Genomic DNA, 24,726 nt, shown 5'->3' on the forward strand with positions numbered 1-24,726 from the left:
TGGAGCTTTGCAACTTGAGTAAACGTTGGAGCCACCCTTCAAAATGATGATGGCTGTGACAACTGTCTAATGGTGGACGATGCCTTACAAACGTTTGTATATCGGCCATGATGAACGCCCATGTGCAGGAGCCAGACACCTTCCTCTCTGCCTTGCCACCCATCCCTTCCCACATAGCCATTCAGACAGCCAGCCGCCTGCCCTTACTCTCTTAATCTTAGTACAGAACTTATCCTTCGAGTAACACAATCTATTTGATTACAGTATCGGATTCTGTAAGTGTTTCACTGTACAATTGTGGTCAATGTTGCGTCGTGTAATAACAGCGGACGGAATGCTTGTCTTTTTACTCTCAGTTGGATATCTTGAACTTTCTTCATGAGGCCAAACCAATGGGTTTACCTGGTCAAGTCCGTAGGAGCCCAGATAACAAACTGTCATTCGTTGTCTTCAGATGGACAACTTCAACAATGATAGGTGTGTGTGCAAGAGCAAGTTAACCAGCGATCACGGCGGTCTAGTTACTCTATATATATGCCACGGTGGGAGGAGCTATAATGATGACGTCACGGACCCCTCCAAGGCGAGTGTGAATACAACACTTTACTTCAGTCGCACGGCATCACATTCTCTCTGCTTGTACACACACATCTAACGCCTCCAGTGTTCATCTTGCTGGGGAAGGTTGCACTTGTTCATATCTATGACGTCAGTCACAAGTAACTGTTGTCTTCCACGGGTCGAAGCGTTTCGTTGCAGGGTCATTAATTTTTTGTAAATCATTATATACATATAACTAGTTTATTTCACCTTGTGCATTAAGAGTGTTGTGAACATATGTTAGAATGTCACGATAAATATTGTCCATATCACAGAGAAATTTTGCTGAATAGTATTGCCAATAGCAAAAGCTGGCAACTTGACAAGAAAGGTGGTCGGTGTTTGTGAGTGAAGATCCGATGTGCCTTCAGAGTGACTCAGGAGCTAGTGCAGGGCAGAGTCCCTATGACGGCCGGAGCGCCTCCCCGACCTCCAAGTGGTTGCCAGTGTGAGTGAGTGTGATGAGTGTTTTAGTGCAACGGCGGTGAGGATAAAGTGGCAGTGTCAGGCTGAGGGAGGGCCCCAGGTGAACCAAAAGTGAGGGCAGTGTGCAGACGCTCATTACCACACTGGTGTCACACGCCGCTCCTGTTTAGCCCAGGTGTAGTAGTTAAGGCCACACGCAACACTACGACGGGATGCGCGAGCTGCTAGACATGGCTAAAGGTACACCAGGAGACGCGGGTGGCCTGCGAGGACTCCTCACTCTGGAAGACCACGCTGACCTGAACGACATCTTCCAAAGTGGCAGAGTAGAGGAAGATTACGATGTTGAAAAGGAGCCTATTGCAAGGTAAGATTGCATTGTTTCTGTGCATATATATATATATATATATATATATATATATATATATATATATATATATATATATATATATATATATATGATTATTATGCGTTTTCATGGAATGTTTGTGAAGTTGGTTACGTGCGGTTTAAGGTAGTTGCATATTCAAGTTGTACTGTGATGTGTTTATTAATTGTAGGAAGTAAGGCTGGTAGCGTGTGGAGCTGTAGATTGTGTGGATACGGTAATGATAGAAAGACATTCTGCTTCACAGGTTGCATAAGCTTCCGTAAGGATGGCAAGGCCGCTGAGTATTGCTGAATGATGAACCCTTTTTCTCTCAGAGGGAATATTTGTTATTCTGTATCTTAGAATAGGAGAATTACCTACAGTTATTGCCATTGTTCGAGACTCCCTGATTGCGAAAGTCAGAAATGGATTATAAACTTCACCAGAGTCATTTCCAACAAGGTGAACGAACCACTTGATGTGCTACTGATTCTGTATTTAAGTTGTCTACATCAGTTTTTTGGTGTATCAGTGTGTTGGTGCATTAGTGTGTTGGTGCATGAATGTGATGATGCATCAGTATGTTGGTGCATCAGTATGTGCTACTGATTCAGTGTTGGTGCATCAATGTGTTGGTGCATCAGTGTGTTAGTATATCATTGTTCTGGCGCACCAGTGTGTTGGTGCAACAGTGTTCTAGTGCATCAGTGTGTTAGTATATCGATGTGTTGGTGCATCAATGTGTTGGTGCATCAGTATGTTGGTGCATCAGTATGTTGGTATATCGGTATGTTGGTACGTCAGTATGTTTTTGCATCAGTGTATTGGAGCATCACTGTGTTGGTGCATCAGTATGTTGGTATATCGGTATGTTGGTACATCAGTATGTTGGTGCATCTGTGTATTGGTATATCAGTATGTTGGTGCATCAGTATGTTGGTATATCAGTATGTTGGTACATCAGTATGTTGGTGCATCTGTGTATTGGTATATCAGTATGTTGGTGCATCAGTATGTTGGTATATCGGTATGTTGGTACATCAGTATGTTGGTGCATCTGTGTATTGGTATATCAGTATGTTGGTGCATCAGTATGTTGGTATATCAGTATGTTGGTACATCAGTATGTTGGTGCATCTGTGTATTGGAGCATCACAGTGTTGGTGCATCAGTATATTGGTGCAACAGTTTATTGGCGTATCACTGTGTTTGTACATCGGTATGTTGGTGCAGCAGTATGTCGGTGCATCAATTTGTTGGTGCATAATGTGTTGGTACATCAGTGTGTTGTGCATCAGTATTTTGGTACATCAGTATGTTGATGCATCAGTATGTTGGTACGCCAGTGTGTTGATGATGCATCAATGTATTGGTACATTAGTATGTTGGTGCATCAGTATGTTGGTACATCAGTATGTTGGTACATCAGTATGTTGGTACATCAGTGTGTTGGTGCATCAATGTATTGGTACATTAGTATGTTGGTGCATCATTATGTTGGTACATCAGTGTGTTGGTGCATCAGTGTATTGGTACATCCGTATGTTGGTACATACGTATGTTGGTACATCAGTATGTTGGTGTATCAGTGTATTGATACATCATTATGTTGGTACATCAGTATTTTGGTGCATCAGTGTATTGCGGCATCAATGTGTTGGTACATCAGTATGATAGTACATCAGTATGTTGGTACATCAGTATGTTGGTGCATCAATGTGTTGGTACATCCGTATGTTGGTACATCAGTATGTTGGTACGTCAGTGTATTGGTGCATCAATGTGTTGGTGCATCCGTATGTTGGTACATTAGTATACTAGTGCATCACTGTGTTGGTACATCAGTAAGTTGGTCCATCACTGTGTTGGTACATCAGTATGTTTGGTACATTAGTATGTTGGTACATCAGTATGTTGGTGCATCACTGTATTCATACATCCGTATGTTGGTACATCAGTATGTTGGTGCATCAATGTGTTGGTACATCAATGTGTTGGTACATCTGTATGTTGGTACATCCGTATGTTGGTACATCAGTGTATTGGTGCATCAATGTGTCGGTGCATCCGTATGTTGGTGCATCTGTGTATTGGTGCATCAATGTGTTGGAACATCAGTATGTTGGTGCATCTGTGTATTGATGCATCACTGTGTTGGTATATCAGTATGTTGATCCATCACTGTGTTGGTACATCAATATGTTGGTGCATCAGTGTATTGGTGCATCACTGTGTTGGTACATTAGTATGTTGGTGCAGCACTGTGTTGGTACATCAGTATGTTGGTCCATCACTGTGTTGGTACATCAGTATGTTGGTCCATCACTGTGTTGGTACATCAGTATGTTTGGTACATCAGTATGTTGGTACATCAGTATGTTGGTGCATCACTGGATTGATACATCAGTATGTTGGTACATTAGTATGTTTGGCACATCCCGTGTGTTAGTGCATCACTGTGTTGGTGCATCGGTATGTTGGTACATCAGTATGTTGGTACATCAGTATGTTATTGCATCACTGTGTTGGTACATCAGTATGTTGGTACATCAGTATGTTATTGCATCACTGTGTTGGTACATCAGTATGTTGGTACATTAGTATGTTTGGCACATCCCGTGTGTTAGTGCATCACTGTGTTGGTGCATCGGTATGTTGGTACATCAGTATGTTGGTACATCAGTATGTTATTGCATCACTGTGTTGGTACATCAGTATGTTGGTACATCAGTATGTTATTGCATCACTGTGTTGGTACATCAGTATGTTGGTACATTAGTATGTTTGGCACATCCCGTGTGTTAGTGCATCACTGTGTTGGTGCATCGGTATGTTGGTACATCAGTATGTTGGTGCATCACTGTGTTGGTACATCAGTATGTTGGTGCATCAGTATGTTGGTACATCAGTATGTTATTGCATCACTGTGTTGGTACATCAGTATGTTGGTACATCACTGTGTTGGTACACCACTGTGTTGGTACATTAGTATGTTGGTGCATCAGTATGTTGGTACATTAGTATGTTGGTGCAGCACTGTGTTGGTACATCAGTATGTTGGTACATCACTGTGTTGGTACATCACTATGTTGGTACATCAGTATGTTGGTGCAGCACTGTGTTGGTACATCTCTATGTTGGTACATCAGTGTTTCGGTTCATCAGTGTGTTGGTGCATCAATGTGTCTGAATGTGTTGTTACATCATTGTGCTATATTGCATTCATTGGCTACCGCATGAGTGTGTGTAGAAGCTGAAAGTAACAGGAAACTAGTGTTCACCATTATACATGCGACAAAATATATGTGTATGACAACGTATCATGTATGACAACATATGCATGACAACATATCATGTCTGCCTGATAAGCTACTGGTGTGGAGTGAAACACAAGGTGGAGTGGGGTGGGGTGTCAGCGTTATGGGCCAAGGTCCGTCAACCAGAGTGGCCGCGTCATGACGCCCCCCCGAGCCATTACTGGACGTAATAGTCTCCCCCGAGGGAGGGCTCCACAGCGTCACTACTGTGCCCACCGAACTTGATACCTTGACCATCCTCGTTATGTAACTCACAACAACTGTTTTCTCTCCTGGAAGGTTGACGAGCCTCACACTGTGTGTGCTGTACGTCTTTACCTCGGGGCCTGACCCAAGGTGGTCGTCAGAGTTAGGCATCTTGCGCCCCTGATACGACACATATATTGTGTACTGTAGTACATATTATGAATACCATATTATATATGTACCACAGTACGTGTGTGTACCATAGTACATCGTATGTAGAACAATAGATGTGTACCATAGTACATATATGCATTATAGTACATATGCTTATTATAAGTATTATGTGTATCGTGTGCTTACCGAAATTTATAAAATCTGATGTGCCACAGGAAGAAGACCATCTTATATACAGTGAATGACTGGGGCTCAGTATAACCGGGTAATCACGACAAATTTGACAAGTTTTTTCATGTTACCTGAGATGACACGGGCAACTGAGGCTGTAATGTGACATCTCATTAACGCGATATATATATATATATATATATATATATATATATATATATATATATATATATATATATATCATTGAATCTTCTATTATTAGATACACAAAGAATGATAACCTTAATATTAGTGAAGGTCTATACAAATTGGATAACTTTATTGTTGATAAAATTTGTAAACAATTCACCTTCTTTTCCACGTAATAAGTTTATGATACGCTCGTTGTCTGTCTTGGACAATCACATGTTTACCATATGGCGTCCTGGCTACGTTTCTTCGTTGTATATCAACTGACTGTTATATTTCTCTCTTGTGTCTCCGCTGATGATGTGATTATTACACGAAAGTGCATTTGGGAACTTGTCTCATTTCCCCGTGGACTCTTAGGAACATTGTATATATGTATATATATATATATATATATATATATATATATATATATATATATATATATATATATATATATATATATATATATATATATTTTTTTTTTTTTTTTTTTTTTTTTTTTCGCTGTCTCCTGCGTTTGCGAGGTAGCGCAAGGAAACAGACGAAAGAAATGGCCCAACCCACCCCCATACACATGTATATACATACGTCCACACACGCAAATATACATACCTACACAGCTTTCCATGGTTTACCCCAGACGCTTCACATGCCCTGATTCAATCCACTGACAGCACGTCAACCCCGGTATACCACATCGATCCAATTCACTCTATTCCTTGCCCTCCTTTCACCCTCCTGCATGTTCAGGCCCTGATCACACAAAATCTTTTTCACTCCATCTTTCCACCTCCAATTTGGTCTCCCACTTCTCCTCGTTCCCTCCACCTCCAACACATATATCCTCTTGGTCAATCTTTCCTCACTCATTCTCTCCATGTGCCCAAACCATTTCAAAACACCCTCTTCTGCTCTCTCAACCACGCTCTTTTTATTTCCACACATCTCTCTTACCCTTACGTTACTTGATCAAACCACCTCACACCACACATTGTCCTCAAACATCTCATTTCCAGCACATCCACCCTCCTGCGCACAACTCTATCCATAGCCCACGCCTCGCAACCATACAACATTGTTGGAACCACTATTCCTTCAAACATACCCATTTTTGCTTTCCGTGATAATGTTCTCGCCTTCCACACATTTTTCAACGCTCCCAGAACTTTCACCCCCTCCCCCACCCTGTGACTCACTTCCGCTTCCATGGTTCCATCTGCTACCAAATCCACTCCCAGATATGTAAAACACTTCACTTCCTCTAGTTTTTCTCCATTCAAACTTAACTCCCAATTGACTTGTCCCTCAACCCTACTGTACTTAATAACCCTTCCTCTTATTCACATTTACTCTCAGCTTCATTTTTCACACACTTTACCAATCCCAGTCACCAGCCTCTGCGGTTTCTCATCCGAATCAGCCACCAGCGCTGTATCATTAGCGAACAACAACTGACTCGCTTCTCAAGCCCTCTCATCTACAACAGACTGCATACTTGCCCCTCTCTCCAAAACTCCTGCATTCACTTCCCTAACAACCCCATCCATAAACAAATTAAACAACCCTGGAGACATCACGCACCCCTGCCACAAACCGACATTCACTGAGAACCAATCACTTTCCTTGCTTCCTACTCGTACACATGCCTTACATCCTCGACAGAAACTTTGCTTCCAGCAGCTTGCCTCCCACACCATATGCTCTTAACACCTTCCACAGAGCATCTCTATCAACTCCATCATATGCCTTCTCCAGATCCATAAATGCTACATACAAATCCATTTTTTTTCCAAGTATTTTTCACATACATTCCTTTAAGCAGACACCTGATCCACACATTCTCTACCACTTCTGAAACCACAATGCTTTTCCCCAATCTGATGTTCTGTACATGCCTTCACCCTCTCAATTAATACCCTCCCTATATAATTTTCCAGGAATACTCAACAAACTTATACCTCTGTAATTTGAACACTTACCTTTATCCCCTTTGTCTTTGTACAGTGGCACTATGCATGCATTCCGCCATGCATATATATATATATATATATATATATATATATATATATATATATATATATATATATATATATATATATTTTTTTTTTTTTTTTTTTTTTTCGTACTATTCGCCATTTCCCGCATTAGCGAGGTAGCGTTATCAACAGAGGACTGGGCCTTAGAGGGAATATCCTCACCTGGCCCCCTTCTCTGTTCCTTCTTTTGGAAAATTAAAAAAAAACGAGAGGGGAGGATTTCCAGCCACCCGCTCCCTTCCCTTTTAGTCGCCTTCTACGACACGCAGGGAATACGTGGAAAGTATTCTTTCTCCCCTATCCCCAGGGATAATATATATATATATATATATATATATATATATATATATATATATATATATATATATATATATATATATATATATATATGGTTGCCATTTCCCGCGCTTGCGAGGTACCGTTAAGAACACAGGACTGAGCCATAGAGTTAATATCCTCAGTTGGCCCCCATCTCTGTTCCTTCTTTTGGGAAACTAAAAACGGAAGGAGTGGATTTCCAGCCCCCCGCTCCCTCCCCTTTTAATCGCCTTCTACGACACGTAGGGAATACGTGGAAAGCGTTCTCTCTCCCGTATCCCCAGGGATATATATAAATATATATATATATATATATATATATATATATATATATATATATATATATATATATATATATATATATATATACTCAACAGCGACAAAGCAAAATATATATATATATATATATATATATATATATATATATATATATATATATATATATATATATATATGTATATATATATATATATATATATATATATATATATATATATATATATATATATATATATATATATATTTCTTTCTTTTCTTTCAAACTATTCGCCATTTCCCCGCATTAGCGAGGTAGCGTTAAGAACAGAGGACTGGGCCTTTGAGGGAATACCCTCACCTGGCCCAATTCTCTGTTCCTTCTTTTGGAAAATTGAAAAAAAAAAAAAAAAACCGAGAGGGGAGGATTTCCAGCCCCCCGCTCCCTCCCCTTTTAGTCGCCTTCTTCGACACGCAGGGAATACGTGGGAAGTATTCTTAATCCCCTATCCCCAGGGATAATATATATATATATATATATATATATATATATATATATATATATATATATATATATATATATATCTTTATATATATTTATTTTGCTTTGTCGCTGTCTCCCGCGCCTGTGAGGTAGCGCAAGGAAACAGACGAAAGAAATGGCCCAACCCCCAACCCACCCCCACACACCTGCACACACACACACGTCCACACACGTAAACATACACACCCACACATCCCAACGTACACACATCTATACACACACATATACACACATGCACACAATTCACACTGTCTGCCCCTACTCACCCCCATCGCCAACCCACCACACACGGAATATCATCTCCCTCCCCCCTCATGTGCGCGAGGCAGCGCCAGGAAAAGACAACAAAGGGCCCATTCGCTCACACTCAGTCTCCAACTGCCATGCAATAATGCCCGAAACCACAGCTCCCTTTCCACATCCAGGCCCCACAGAACTTTCCATGGTTTGCCCCAGACGCTTCACATGCCCTGATTCAATCCATTGACAGCACGTCGACCCCGGTATACCACATCGATCCAATTCACTCTATTCCTTGCCCGCCTTTCACCCTCCTGCATGTTCAGGCCCCGATCACTCAAAATCTTTTTCGCTCCATCTTTCCACCTCCAATTTGGTCTCCCACTTCTCTTCGTTCCCTCCAGCTCCGACACATATATCCTCTTGGTCAATCTTTCCTCACTCATTCTCTCCATGTGCCCAAACCATTTCAAAACACCCTCTTCTGCTCTCTCAACCATGCTCTTTTTATTTCCACACATCTCTCTTACCCTTACGTTACTTACTCGATCAAACCACCTCACACCACATATTGTCCTCAAACATCTCATTTCCAGCACATCCACCCTCCTGCGCACAACTCTATCCATAGCCCACGCCTCGCAACCATACAACATTGTTGGAACCACTATTCCTTTAAACATAGCCATTTTTGCTTTCCGTGATAATGTTCTCGACTTCCACACATTCTTCAAGGCTCCCAGAATTTTCGCCCCCTCCCCCACCCTATGATTCACTTCCGCTTCCATGGTTCCATCCGCTGCCAGATCCACTCCCAGATATCTAAAACACTTCACTTCCTCCAGTTTTTCTCCATTCAAACTTACCTCCCAATTGACTTGACCCTCAACCCTACTGCACCTAATAACCTTGCTTATATATATACATACATACATATATATATATATATATATATATATATATATATATATATATATATATATATATATATTTATTTATTTTATTTTGCTTTGTCGCTGTCTCCCGCGTTTGCGAGGTAGCGCAAGGAAACAGACGAAAGAAATGGCCCAACCCACCCCCATACACAATGTATATACATACACGTCCACACACGCAAGTATACATACCTATACATCTCAATGTACACATATATATACACACACACAGACACATACATATATACCCATGCTTACAATTCACTTTGCCTTTATTCATTCCCATCGCCACCTCGCCACACATGGAATACCATCCCCCTCCCCCCTCATGTGTGCGAGGTAGCACTAGGAAAAGACAACAAAGGCCCCATTCGTTCACACTCAGTCTCTCTCTCTCTCTCTCTCTCTCTCTCTCTCTCTCTCTCTCTCTCTCTCTCTCTCTCTCTATATATATATATATATATATATATATATATATATATGTGCCTAAATGTGTGTGGATGTAACCAAGATGTGAAAAAAGGAGAGATAGGTAGTATGTTTGAGGAAAGGAACCTGGATGTTTTGGCTCTGAGTGAAACGAGGCTCAAGGGTGAAGGGGAAGAGTGGTTTGGGAATGTCTTGGGAGTAAAGTCAGGGGTTAGTGAGAGGACAAGAGCAAGGGAAGGAGTAGCAGTACTCCTGCAACAGGAGTTGTGGGAGTACGTGATAGAATGTAAGAAAGTAAATTCTCGATTAATATGGGTAAAACTGAAAGTTGATGGAGAGAGATGGGTGATTATTGGTGCATATGCACCTGGGCATGAGAAGAAAGATCATGAGAGGCAAGTGTTTTGGGAGCAGCTGAATGAGTGTGTTAGTGGTTTTGATGCACGAGACCGGGTTATAGTGATGGGTGATTTGAATGCAAAGGTGAGTAATGTGGCAGTTGAGGGAATAATTGGTATACATGGGGTGTTCAGTGTTGTAAATGGAAATGGTGAAGAGCTTGTAGATTTATGTGCTGAAAAAGAACTGATGATTGGGAATACCTGGTTTAAAAAGCGAGATATACATAAGTATACTTATGTAAGTAGGAGAGATGGCCAGAGAGCGTTATTGGATTACGTGTTAATTGACAGGCGCGCGAAAGAGAGACTTTTGGATGTTAATGTGCTGAGAGGTGCAAGTGGAGGGATGTCTGATCATTATCTTGTGGAGGCTAAGGTGAAGATTTGTATTGGGTTTTCAGAAAAAAAGAGTGAATGTTGGGGTGAAGAGGTTGGTGAGAGTAAGTGAGCTTGGGAAGGAGACTTGTGTGAGGAAGTACCAGGAGAGACTGAGTACAGAATGGAAAAAGGTGAGAACAATGGAAGTAAGGGGAGTGGGGGAGGAATGGGATGTATTTAGGGAATCAGTGATGGATTGCGCAAAAGATGCTTGTGGCATGAGAAGAGTGGAGGTAGGTTGATTAGAAAGGGTAGTGAGTGGTGGGATGAAGAAGAGTATTAGTGAAAGAGAAGAGAGAGGCATTTGGACGATTTTTGCAGGGAAAAAATGCAGTTGAGTGGGAGACGTATAAAAGAAAGAGACAGGAGGTCAAGAGAAAGGTGCAAGAGGTGAAAAAAAGGGCAAATGAGAGTTGGGGTGAGAGAGTATCATTAAATTTTAGGGAGAATAAAAAGATGTTCTGGAAGGAGATAAATAAAGTGCGTAAGACAAGGGAGCAAATGGGAACTTCAGTGAAGGGCGCAAATGGGGAGGTGATAACAAGTAGTGGTGATGTGAGAAGGAGATGGAGTGAGTATTTTGAAGGTTTGTTGAATGTGTTTGATGATAGAGTGGCAGATATAGGGTGTTTTGGTCGAGGTGGTGTGCAAAGTGAGAGGGTTAGGGAAAATGATTTGGTAAACAGAGAAGAGGTAGTAAAAGCTTTGCGGAAGATGAAAGCCGGCAAGGCAGCAGGTTTGGATGGTATTGCAGTGGAATTTATTAAAAAAGGGGGTGACTGTATTGTTGACTGGTTGGTAAGGTTATTTAATGTATGTATGACTCATGGTGAGGTGCCTGAGGATTGGCGGAATGCGTGCATAGTGCCATTGTACAAAGGCAAAGGGGATAAGAGTGAGTGCTCAAATTACAGAGGTATAAGTTTGTTGAGTATTCCTGGTAAATTCTATGGGAGGGTATTGATTGAGAGGGTGAAGGCATGTACAGAGCATCAGATTGGGGAAGAGCAGTGTGGTTTCAGAAGTGGTAGAGGATGTGTGGATCAGGTGTTTGCTTTGAAGAATGTATGTGAGAAATACTTAGAAAAGCAAATGGATTTGTATGTAGCATTTATGGATCTGGAGAAGGCATATGATAGAGTTGATAGAGATGCTCTGTGGAAGGTATTAAGAATATATGGTGTGGGAGGCAAGTTGTTAGAAGCAGTGAAAAGTTTTTATCGAGGATGTAAGGCATGTGTACGTGTAGGAAGAGAGGAAAGTGATTGGTTCTCAATGAATGTAGGTTTGCGGCAGGGGTGTGTGATGTCTCCATGGTTGTTTAATTTGTTTATGGATGGGGTTGTTAGGGAGGTGAATGCAAGAGTTTTGGAAAGAGGGGCAAGTATGAAGTCTGTTGGGGATGAGAGAGCTTGGGAAGTGAGTCAGTTGTTGTTCGCTGATGATACAGCGCTGGTGGCTGATTCATGTGAGAAACTGCAGAAGCTGGTGACTGAGTTTGGTGAAGTGTGTGAAAGAAGAAAGTTAAGAGTAAATGTGAATAAGAGCAAGGTTATTAGGTACAGTAGGGTTGAGGGTCAAGTCAATTGGGAGGTAAGTTTGAATGGAGAAAAACTGGAGGAAGTAAAGTGTTTTAGATATCTGGGTGTGGATCTGGCAGCGGATGGAACCATGGAAGCGGAAGTGGATCATAGGGTGGGGGAGGGTGCGAAAATTCTGGGAGCCTTGAAGAATGTGTGGAAGTCGAGAACATTATCTCGGAAAGCAAAAATGGGTATGTTTGAAGGAATAGTGGTTCCAACAATGTTGTATGGTTGCGAGGCGTGGGCTATGGATAGAGTTGTGCGCAGGAGGATGGATGTGCTGGAAATGAGATGTTTGAGGACAATGTATGGTGTGAGGTGGTTTGATCGAGTAAGTAACGTAAGGGTAAGAGAGATGTGTGGAAATAAAAAGAGCGTGGTTGAGAGAGCAGAAGAGGGTGTTTTGAAATGGTTTGGGCACATGGAGAGAATGAGTGAGGAAAGATTGACCAAGAGGATATATGTGTCGGAGGTGGAGGGAACGAGGAGAAGAGGGAGACCAAATTTGCAGGTGGAAAGATGGAGTGAAAACGATTTTGTGTGATCGGGGCCTGAACATGCAGGAGGGTGAAAGGAGGGCAAGGAATAGAGTGAATTGGAGCGATGTGGTATACCGGGGTTGACGTGCTGTCAGTGGATTGAATCGGGGCATGTGAAGCGTCTGGGGTAAACCATGGAAAGCTGTGTAGGTATGTATATTTGCGTGTGTGGACGTATGTATATACATGTGTATGGGGGTGGGTTGGGCCATTTCTTTCGTCTGTTTCCTTGCGCTACCTCGCAAACGCGGGAGACAGCGACAAAGCAAAAAAAAAAAGAGAGAGAAAAAAAAATATATATATATATATATATATATATATATATATATATATATATATATATACATATATATATATATATATATATATATATATATATATATATATATATATATATATATATATATATATATCCTAGTCTAAACCAGATACACATTATATCGAGTAATCCCTAAGGGTGGAAAGAGTGGATGAACAGCTGGGTTGACCGTGGACCGATTCCTGCAACCTGGATTCGAACCTGTGCGGTCGACCCTTGACGGCCCGTGAATGCGTCACCGTCAGGGACGCTAACGTTACACCATGGAGGTCTATGAACTTGAATAATCAATTGCATGTCTTTATTGACACGTAGTGGATGTTACTTCCTGGCTCACAGGTCTGGTAGACAAAGAACATTGGATATTCATCCTTTCTCCGTATTTGCTGCCGTATCGTGTGGAAGTAAAGTTGACTAAGTCGTCTGTGGTGTAGCTGGTGGAAGGAATATGGTAAAGAGAAAAGAAGGAAAAGTTATAGGTGAGCCAACTCTCATTTTGCCACCTCAGAGGGCTACGGAGACCAGAGATTTCTGGGCAATCCAGTTGGGCGAGGGTCCGTAATGACCTGGGCATCGTCTGGCTGATGGTCGGCTGGTTATTTGGTTTGTAGGACAGTCATCACCTGTCAGGATCATCAAGGCCATCAACCTCAAGTTAGACCACCAGTTGAATAATCTTGAACACCTTGTTCACATATTCAAGATAACTCATCATAGACGCTCTCAGTAAATGAGGGGGCTGGGCTTTTACATAGTATGAGACTGAAATGTCATAAACAGTATATAAATAGCTTGCTCTGACTAAACTAAATGTTATTCTAAAATTGAAAAGACAAATATGACCTAGTGTAATGTATTGTACGTCGTCAGTAATTTTTGGTGTATCCTCATATGATATTTTGATGTTCTGACGTACATTAGTTCGTGGAATGATAGATGAGATTTTGAAACCTGTTGTTAAGAGGGAGAGGATCACGGGGATCACCACACGAAGGAAAGGACGTATAGAGGACTGCCTAGTTTCTCGCAGGTTTATTAATATATATCACAACTCATATTTATAGCTAGGCAAATAGGTAAAGGATATAGACAACTTCGAACACCCAAAGTGCTAAAACTTTTTCAAACATCTCTTGCAGCAGCGATGGAACGAATAACTGAACTTAGAATGACTGGGAACAGTTTGTAAGTAGACTAAATCAACACACTCCTTTAAGACAAACTTGGAAGGGCATTAATATGATAATTGGAAAGAAAAAATAAAGTATGTCTTCCTAACTCGCTGCAGAAGGCTAACGAATTGATCACGAAATGGGCTCATACCTCTAGCTATAACATGCTGCCTCCTGACACGGGATGTTTTGTACAACAAATCCAAAGAAAGAGATCTTACCCAATTCATGCTAAACAAGCAACACGATGAAGGTGATGTTCCATTCACTGAGTTTGAACTGATGCAGCTCTTACCAGGGGCAGGGGCACTTTCCATGGGGAGGATGGTATCGCCTCTGACATTATTATACTGCTAAGACGTGTACCTGTTAACCCATTATTGAAGCTGTATGATATGAGTTATGCCACGGGTCATTTATCCTCCTCATGGACCAAAAACCTAATTGTATCGATAGCTAAACACCTTGCACCTGTGCTTGCTAGTCTGTTCCGTTTCTGTTTAAAAGCCCAAACTTTTCCTTCTCTTTGGAAGCTTACCTTGATACGTCCCATCCCTAAGAAGGGTTACCGTTCTGACCCCTCTAACTATCTTCCCATTGCCTTGATATCTACCATTTACAAAGTCTTTGAATCCATCCTCAACTCCCAAATACTTAGATACCTCGAAAATCACAGCCTTCTCTCTGATCACCAGTGTGGCTTCCATAAGGCGAGATCCACTAGTGATATCCTTTCCTATCTTACTTATGTCTGGTCATCATCCCTGGAAGATTTTGGGGAATCATGTGTAGTTGCCCTTGACATATCTGAGGCTTTTGACAGGATGTGACATTGGGATCTCATCTCTAAACTCCCCTCTTTTCGCTTCTTTCCCTCACTATGCTCTGTCATATTTAGCCGATAAATCTCTGTGGTTATTGATAGATTATCCTCCTCCCCTTTCCTCCATCAACAGCAGTGTCTTTCAAGGTTCTGTCTTGTCCCCTACACTTTTGTTTCTTTTTTCAACAATTTTCTCCTCCACAAATAATCCAGTACACTCTTACGCTGACGAATCAACACTGCATTCGTCCACATCCTTCAATTCTGCTCCCTCTTCTCTTACTCGATCTGCATCTCATCTTGACACAGCTTCCTCAATAAACTCAGACTTGGACATGATATATCAGTGGGGTAGACGAAATCTGGTTAAGTTTAATGCCTTCAAGACCTAATTTTCACCCATCTCTCCATTGAAAACTCTTCACAACTCTCGTCTCTCTTTTGACGTTCTGTAATTCCACCTCTTGAGTCAGTGAACATACTTGGTATTACTGTAACATCTACTCTTTCTTGGAAACTCCACATTACAGGAATAGCTAAGTCTGCCTCTAAGAAACTGAGTGTAGTGTTTAGATGTCGAAGCTTTTCTTCTGACCAGTTGCTCCGTTTATACTCGTCCTTGTATTGAGTACTGCTCTCAAATTTGGGGTGGTTCTAGCTCTGTATGCTTACTTAACATAATTGAGTCAAAAGCGATCCGATTATAAACTGTCCCAAGCTAACTTCCAAACTTGACTTGCGTAAGGCTTCCTTGCCTTACGCCGCAATGTTGGTTCTTTTTCCCTCTTATATAAGTATTACTTTGGTTTTTGCTCCCAAGAGCTGGCTGCTGGTGTGTCCCGCCACTAGCTAGACCACCCAATACTCGACAAGCTGTTACGTCACATGATTTTTGTTTAGCCATCGGTAGTTGAAGGGTGGGCCGATTTGATACCTGCTTCTTTCCTTATACGTCGAAGATTTGTAACTTTCTACCTTCTCATGTCTTTCCCAATAACTATGATCTGGCACATTTCACAAGACAGGTTTTTCAGTTCCTTCAAAATTCGTAAATCCTTTCCCTTGTCTTTTCTTTTTCCATTTCATAATTCTCTATATTTTAATTAAGGCCCGGCCATGATGTGGATTTTTGTCCATGACTGAAGCCTTCAGCATAAAAACAAAATCAACCTGATGAATTCCGCCCCATTTCCCTGACGAGTTGCCTGTGCGATACGTTTGAGAGGATGATGCTCAGCAGACTACTAAGCAGAATCAAAGAACATACGTCACCCAATATTAATGGCTTCACACATGGTAAAAGTGTACACAACTGTATCACTACCTTCCTAACAGTTCACGGGGATACAGTGCATAAGTACAACCACATGATCTAAAAGCAGCATTTAACGTTGTCAACAAGCAAGTTATTTTGTACGAGTTAGCAAAAATGGTTATAAGTGGCTAGTTCCTGCACTGGATACTCGGCTATCTCTCTAATAGAAAGTCTCCTGTGTTGTTTCAAGGTTACGAAATTGGAGTTAAAGAATGCTACTTGGTACTCCTCAAGGTGGAGTACTTAGCCCCACTTTGTTCAGTGTACTAGTCAATGCATTACTGAAATCGATTCCACAATTTCCCAGAAATATCACTATTGGTTATGCTGATGATATTCTTGTACACACCAAACATATCGTGAAAAGAAAACTGTTTTTAACTGCATTCACACAGCCTGTGAAAGCCTTGGCTTTATCATTTCTGCAGATAAAACCAAGGTCTACAATAAACGAATTGGTAACGGCAGGAGCGAACCATCTAACTTGACAGTTGGTGGAAACTCGATTGACTATGTCTCCTCATTTGAATATCTCGGTGTCTGAGTCCCATGTGGTACATCTGGTGTGCAAAACCTAATTCGACTGTACACATATAGACTCAGAGCTCTTACAGCAGTTGCAGGGTTCAATTCTGGTTATGGTGCAAATATCAGAATTGTTAAAATGATGTACGTATCTTATATTGGGTCTTTAATAATTACTATTCACCAATTTTGGTCCTGCATAACAGTAAACGTATCAGCAGACTTGAAAAAATGCAAAATGAGCTCTTAAGAATCATACTTGGCTGCCCGAAGTCCACTACAGTACTCAACATGCAGAAAGAACTTGTTATTCCTAGCATGAAGACTTGAAATCAGTCTTATGATAGTACTGAAACTTCCAGTTAGTGTTGCCTGTAAAGAATTGTTAAGCCATATATGCTATGGCACAAATAAATCTAAATGGATCCAAATTACAGCCAACCACATGATGTTCGGTGTACATGATTCGTATAAAATTAGGAAGCAGCAGCATTTCCTGCCTCACTGGCAGTTAACTCCCTTTGACGTAACTGCACCTACTTATCCATCCAAGAACCTAATTACCTTTAATGTTCACCTTCAACACTTAGCCAAAATCAATGCTCTTGAACATATACAGAAACTCCAGACGACAGTAACACAGCCCATTGCATTTATACTGACGGTTCTCGCGATTCTGCTGCAGGGAGGGCAGGCAGTGCTGCCATTGTGATCCTGCCAAATGGTAATAGATAAGAGAAAAATGTGAGGATAAACAACTGAGCATCTACCCTACAGACCGAATTGTCCGCCACACTTATCGCTCTTGAGCTGATAGGAATCACTGCCATCGACAGTTTAATTATCTCTGATTCTTTATCTTCACCACTTGCCCTTAACACTATGAGATCAGAATGTAACATGCTGGTCTCTGAAGCCAGACACAAATACTCAGACATTATTGCTCAAGGGATTCAAATCAAAGTGTTATGGATTCTCTCTTAAATAGGCTTCCCTGAACATGCCAAAGCTGATGCTTTAGCCAAACTTGCACTTAGTAAAGGTGATGTTGAAAACAATTGGTTTGTCAATTAGAAGCCTCAAAACTGTAATTAGAAATGAACTAACTGACCTCTTTGAAGCACGAAGACGAGTTCAGATAAGCACAAGTAGAAACATTTTCCATCACAGTGAAATGTGTAAAGTAGAACATGTATGTGGAGAAAGTAATGAGATTAGCAGATTACATGATGTAACTGCTAGACTAAGGCAAAGCTATAGGTACTATTGGCGTTTTGGCCTATCTGGAGATGTTACCCATGTGAATTGTAAAGTATGTGGTCAAAGGTTTGGACACAAACTAGAACACTATGTCTTAGAATGTGACAAAATAGAGCCTTTTAGGGATAGATCTAAACAAATCCTGCAAGAAATGTCACAACACCTTATTGTTAATAACAAGATAACTGAAATTTTAAGTTTGTATCCACTTTTTATATCTGGTCGGTAAAACTTGCCATATGAAACTATGTAATGTATATAATGAAATACGAATTTTAATATCTTATGTAATATCAACCCACTGGGGTCTGACTAAGACTCTTTGTGACCCCTGTAATCCTTTTGCGCTACCGCCCACATGATGAGCATGGGGCGCACAATAAACTTGCCGGGGTTACCGGCACTCATAGGTAACTATTTCTAGAACGTAGATTTTCAGTGGATGTACATGAAGAAGGAAGAGACGCAGGTTGTTGAAGCACAAGCTAGTGTCCAACATACAGGTCTTTTTGGGAAATGACCAGATCGACAAATTATCGGTGTTAATATCTTGTCATCTTTACAGACCATGAGATCAGATAGTTTCATCACTGAGAAGTTACATGTAAACGGTTATGTTGTAGAAATAAGATATGAGAAGCAAGAGGAGCAACAAAGGACTAGTGTGAGAGGGGCGGGGTGAGCTCAGCCCAGCAGCGGATGGACGGCTGACTGCAGCTTTAAAGGCTCAACTCTGTTTATCAACCTGGCTAGTGTCACCATTCCCTCAGCCCGGCCAGCCACTCTCCCATCTACCACAATATGATATGACTGTTAACCAGTCTCTTAGAATCAATTATTTTGTAAAGGATTTATGGTTGACTCCTTGCAGATGGCTATCATTTTCTTGAGAGAAAGCTTTGAGTATGCTGCTAGTAAATGTGTGTCGTGCATATATATGCTGTTCATTCGAAGGAAAATATTTTGGTGCTTTGCGGTTGGTGAATGCATTAAAGTGTGTATGTGTGTGTGAGAGAGAGAGAGAGACAGAGACAGAAAGAGAGAGACAGAGAGAGAGAGCTGATGATGAGGAACAGTCTGGACTTTAAAGGTTAATAAATGTGAGTTACTACTGGTTGTTAGAACAGCTATGATGATGGTAAGTCAGAAACGTTGTGTCTGGTCATGGGTACTTGTTTTGAAGTCAGAAGTTCAGGAAATATAGTTATCCAAGTGAAAAGTGTAATATGGCAGTGGAAGGCAACTGCTCCATCAGTTCGCTTCATACAACGTGGTAGTGGGGCCTTGAAATTGGTATTGCCATAAGGAGCGCCTTATTAATGCTGCTGCTGTACAAACTCTACTGGAGCCTGACGCCTTAGTGCAAATATCGTCCTAGATCTAATGGTATGTCGTTGTCAGCCACCAAGGGAAGCGACTCTTTTCCAATTCCCAAGACCATTAAGACAACGGGAAGCCTTATCAAGCAGGTATGAAGGTGAGGGAAACATGTATGATAGGAAGATAAGCAAGCAACAATTGTGTGAGCGAGTGATACTTGAGTTAATATGTACACTTCAGCTGGTTTGTGTGGAGAGCAGTGGCAGACAGCCCCGCATCACTTGTTGAGTCTTGTAGGCATGTCTTATTACCTCCATCCAGATAACCCATGGTTTATACCTTGTCAAACGAGAGAAATCATGGTTTACTCTCAACAAACAAAGCCGTCGGTTACTTTTGATAAACGAGAGAAGCCATGGTTTACTTTTCATAAACGAGGGAAGCCCTGGTTTACTTTTGATAAACGAGGGAAGCCCTGGTTTAATTTTTATAAACGAGGGAAGCCATAGTTTACTCTTGACAAAGGAAGGAAGCCATGGTTTACCCTGATAAACATTGTTTTGAGCGGGGAATTTCAGGAAGCAAGTCAGCACTGTAAGTTTAGATACGAGCGCTGCATCATGCGAAGGATGGAGTCATTAGAAGGTAAGTAACGCCTGGTGCTGTGCTTGCCTGAGCTGGTGGGTGTAGGCTGGTAAGCGCTATCGTCGTGTGGCCATCACACCAAACACTTCCATTGCCTGGATAATTTGCCTCCTCCTTTATATATATATATATATATATATATATATATATATATATATATATATATATATATATATATATTTTTATTATATTTTATTATACTTTGTCGCTGTCTCCCGCGTTTGCGAGGTAGCGCAAGGAAACAGACGAAAGAAATATATATATATATATATATATATATATATATATATATATATATATATATATATATATATATATATTATACTTGATCGCTGTTTTCCGCGTCAGCGAGATAGCGCCAGGGAACAGACGCGGAATGGCCTATCCATTCTTACACACACACACACACACACACACACGCACACACATTTTATATATATATATATATATATATATATATATATATATATATATATATATATATATATATATATATATATATACGCCCATACACGCACATATACATACATATACATACATATACGTACACATATACAGACATACGTATATACACATGTACATATTCATACTTGCCTTCATCAATTTCTGTGGCTACCTCACCTCACAGGGAACAGCATCGCTACTCCCAGCTTCAGCGAGGTAGCGCCAGGAATATACAAAAAAGGACACATTCGTTTACAGTCTCTAGCTGTCATGTGTAATGCACCGAAACCACAGCTCCCTATCCACAGTCAGGCCCCACATACGTTTCACATGCTCTAGTTCAGTTCATTGACAGTACGTTGACCCCGTATACCACATCGTTCCAATTTACTTTATTCCTTGCACGTCTCTCACTCTCCTGTATGTTCAGGCCCCGATCGCTCAAAATCTTATTCACTCCATCCTTCCACCTCCAATTTGGTCTCCCGCTTCTTCTTCCCTCCACCTCTGACACGTATATCCTCTTTTGTCAATCTTTCCTCACTCAATCTCTCCATATGTCCAAACCATTTCAACACATCCTCTTCTGCTCTCTCAACCACACTCTTTTTATTTCCACACATCTCTCTTACCCTTTCATTACTCACTCGATTCAACCACCTCTCACCACATATTGTCCTCAAACATTTCATTTCCAACACATCCACTCTCCTCCGCACAACCCTGTCTGTAGCCCATGCCTCGCAACCATATAATTGTTGGAATTACTATTTCTTTTAAACATACCCATTTTTGCTCTACGAGATAACGTTCTCTCCACATATTTTTCATCGCTATCAGAACCATCGCCCCCTCCCCCACCCTATGACTCACTTCCACTTCCATGACTCCATTCACTGCCAAGTCCACTCTCAAATACCTAAAACACTTCACCCAATTTTTCTCCATTCAAACTTATATTCCATCTAATTTGTCCCTCAACCTTGCTGAATCTAATAACCTTGCTCTTATTCACATTTGTTCTTAACTTTCTCCTTTCACACACTTTACCAAATTCAGTCACCAACCTGCAGTTTCTCACTCGAATCAGCCGCCAGTGCTCTATCATTTGCTTAGAGGAACTTTACTCTTTTTTTGTGAGTACCGTCAAACGCTTCTCTTTTCTCTTTCACTAACAACTTAACTTTTTCATCCCACCAGTCACTACCCTTTCTAATCTGCCTACCTCCCACCTTTCTCATGCCACATGCATCTCTAGCACATGTCATCACAGCTTCCCTAAATACATCCCATTCCTCTCCCACTTCCCTCACGTTATTTGCTGTCATCTTTTGCCATTCTGCACTCATTCTTTCCTGGCATATCATCACACAAACCTCCTTTTCAGCTCTTCACTTACTTTCACTTCTCTCCGACGTTCTCTCATCTTTTTTGAAAACCTCTACAAATCTTCACCTTCGCCTTCTCAAGATAGTGATCAGACATCCCACCAGCTGCCCCTCTCGGCACATGTGCATCCGAAAGTCTCTCTTTTACACAACTGTCAATTAATACGTAATAAGCCCGTTGACCATCTCTCCTACTCGCATGCGTATACTCGTGTATATCTCTCTTTTTAAACCAGGTATTCCCAATCACTAGCCTTTTTTTAAGCACATAAATTCCACAAGCTCTTCACCATTACCATTCACAACACCTAATTCCCCATGTGCACCAATTATACCCTCAACTGCCACATTACTCAACTTTGCATTCAAATCACCCATCACTAATACCGTGTCTCGTGTATTAAAACTGTTGACACACTCACTCAGCTGCTCCCGAAACACTATCCTCTCATGATCTTCCTTCTCATGACCAGGTGCATAAGCTCCAATGATCACCAATCTTTCGCCATCCTATTTCAGTTTTACCCACATGTCAAGAAATTACTTCCTGACTTTACTCCCAAGACGTTTTCAAACCATTCTCCTCCTGTGTTCTTGAGCTTCGTTTCACTCAGATCCAAAATATCCAGGTTTCTTTCCTCAAACATACTACCTATTTCTCCTTTCTTCTCATCTTGGTTACATCCACACACATTCAGACACCCTAATCTTAGCCTTCGAGGAGGATGAGCGCTTCCCGCTTGATTCCTGCTTCTGTTTTCTCTTTTAGAAAATGAAAATACAAAGGGGGGGGGGGGGGGGGGGGTACCAGTCAACTGCTCTCGCCCTCTTTATTCGCCTTGTACGACACGCGGGGAATACGTGGGAGGTATTCTGACACTGAAGATGTGGGTGCTCTTATTTCACCCAGTTATACAACTATTCACCTGACACAACACCGCTTGGATCCTACTTTGTATTTGTATCTGTGATGTCGTTAATGGCCTCAATACTTACCTCAGTTTTCTCGCAATCAACTTCAAAACCAGATCTATCACGCCGGCGATATCTGCTTCTGTTCCATTATTTATAAAGTAAGGTTAGATTTCCATGCAATATCACGGTACGTGGGTATAGCATAACCCACTCTGGGGAAGACATCAGAGTCTACATTTTCAGTAACCGTGATGGATGGTGCACTGTATCGGCCACTACGGTGAACCATATCCTGTATCAGCTAATGTAATGTGGTAAAATGACTTGCTAGAGAAAGATTGTACGGTGGACGACCTGGTGGCTGTCGGAGGAGCATCATTGTTGTGTGGGTGGGTCGTGTGCTGCATCAGCCTGACGCTGAGACTCGCTCTCCAGCACGGACCCCCTGGTATGTGAGGTTACATGTGATGCAACTCTGCCCGGTAACCTGGGCTTAACCCGGGCCAGTGACTAGTTATCTTCAGCAGTGAATGTAGTATTACTGTCCGCCTGCATGTTCATGAGTTACACTGGGTGGCATATGTTCCTCTTAGTCAGCCAGCTGCTCTACACATTGACGCCTCAGTTTGGAAGGCTGTAAAAGATTACAGAAAAGGTATGATCAGGTGGCGCAGCCTGACCACACATGTTATATGCAGGAGTGGGAAGATCCTGTTCCTTCCCAAACTTGATGGTAATCATTCACATCATAATCCACCAACCGCAAGATGAAGCCACCGCACCAGTCCATATGATCCTTCAAGTCAGTCCTACCCGTGACTCTACGTATTCCCTCAATGTAACCTCAAATAACCATCACATGAGCCTCCACTCTCCTCTTATGGGCCTATTCTGTTTTTCCTTCTTGTCTTCGTATTGCTCCTGCTTTGGCCCCGTGCATCACCACTGTGGTCACTTGCAAGTTTCCCTGTTGGTCTGTCATCCTCCTGTTGGGTTTCGTGATACTCATCTTTGTCCTCCTCATCTTCCAGTGAAGTGTTCCAGTGATTCTTCCTTGTTTCTGCTGATTTTCTTTTTTGTCTTCCTTCTGGTTTCGGCTGGTCCGTCTCGGAACATATGGTATACTCTCAGTTTCCCCAGTAGGTGTAGCTCTTGGCTATCTCTCGGTGTTCCTATAGTCCACATGTCCCTAGATTCTCTGTCATTCCTTTACAGAGTCGTCTCATCTGTACCTCACACAGGGTCGTAGATATTCTACTTAACGAGGTTTTCTATACCCTCGTGAAGTTTGTCCGAGGGGAATGATGGAAGTCGCCTTGTACGAAAATGGAGGTGATTACATCTTCCAAACCAGGACGATAGACCATCATGGACTTTTCTGCTGAACGAGCGAGTTGATCAGGAGATAAGATTGTACTCGGGAATGAACTAATAGATCTGCATCTAATACCAGTAGATAATTCAAATTTTAAAACTCTTGCGGATACATTTGCATGTAATGAACGGTTTCTGTGGATCATCGGGTGT

At 41.5% G+C, this 24,726-nt stretch overlaps 1 protein-coding gene across 2 annotated transcripts in view; it reads left to right on the plus strand.

Moving 5' to 3' along the window:
* The first annotated feature begins 862 nt into the window (after window positions 1–862).
* The window catches only part of LOC139748985 (uncharacterized), a 261,271-nt gene continuing 237,407 nt past the window's right edge, over window positions 863–24,726 (plus strand). Inside the window, exon 1 of one of the 2 annotated variants that reach the window (XM_071662339.1) lies at window positions 863–1,393. In XM_071662339.1, the coding sequence (XP_071518440.1) occupies window positions 1,369–1,393 (25 nt within the window). In that variant the 5' untranslated portion in view covers window positions 863–1,368. The remainder of the gene's footprint in view (window positions 1,394–24,726) is intronic. The other variant, XM_071662338.1, reaches the window with a different exon arrangement.

Source organism: Panulirus ornatus, chromosome 6 (genome assembly GCF_036320965.1).
Source record: "Panulirus ornatus isolate Po-2019 chromosome 6, ASM3632096v1, whole genome shotgun sequence".
Taxonomy (NCBI): Eukaryota; Metazoa; Arthropoda; class Malacostraca; order Decapoda; family Palinuridae; genus Panulirus; species Panulirus ornatus.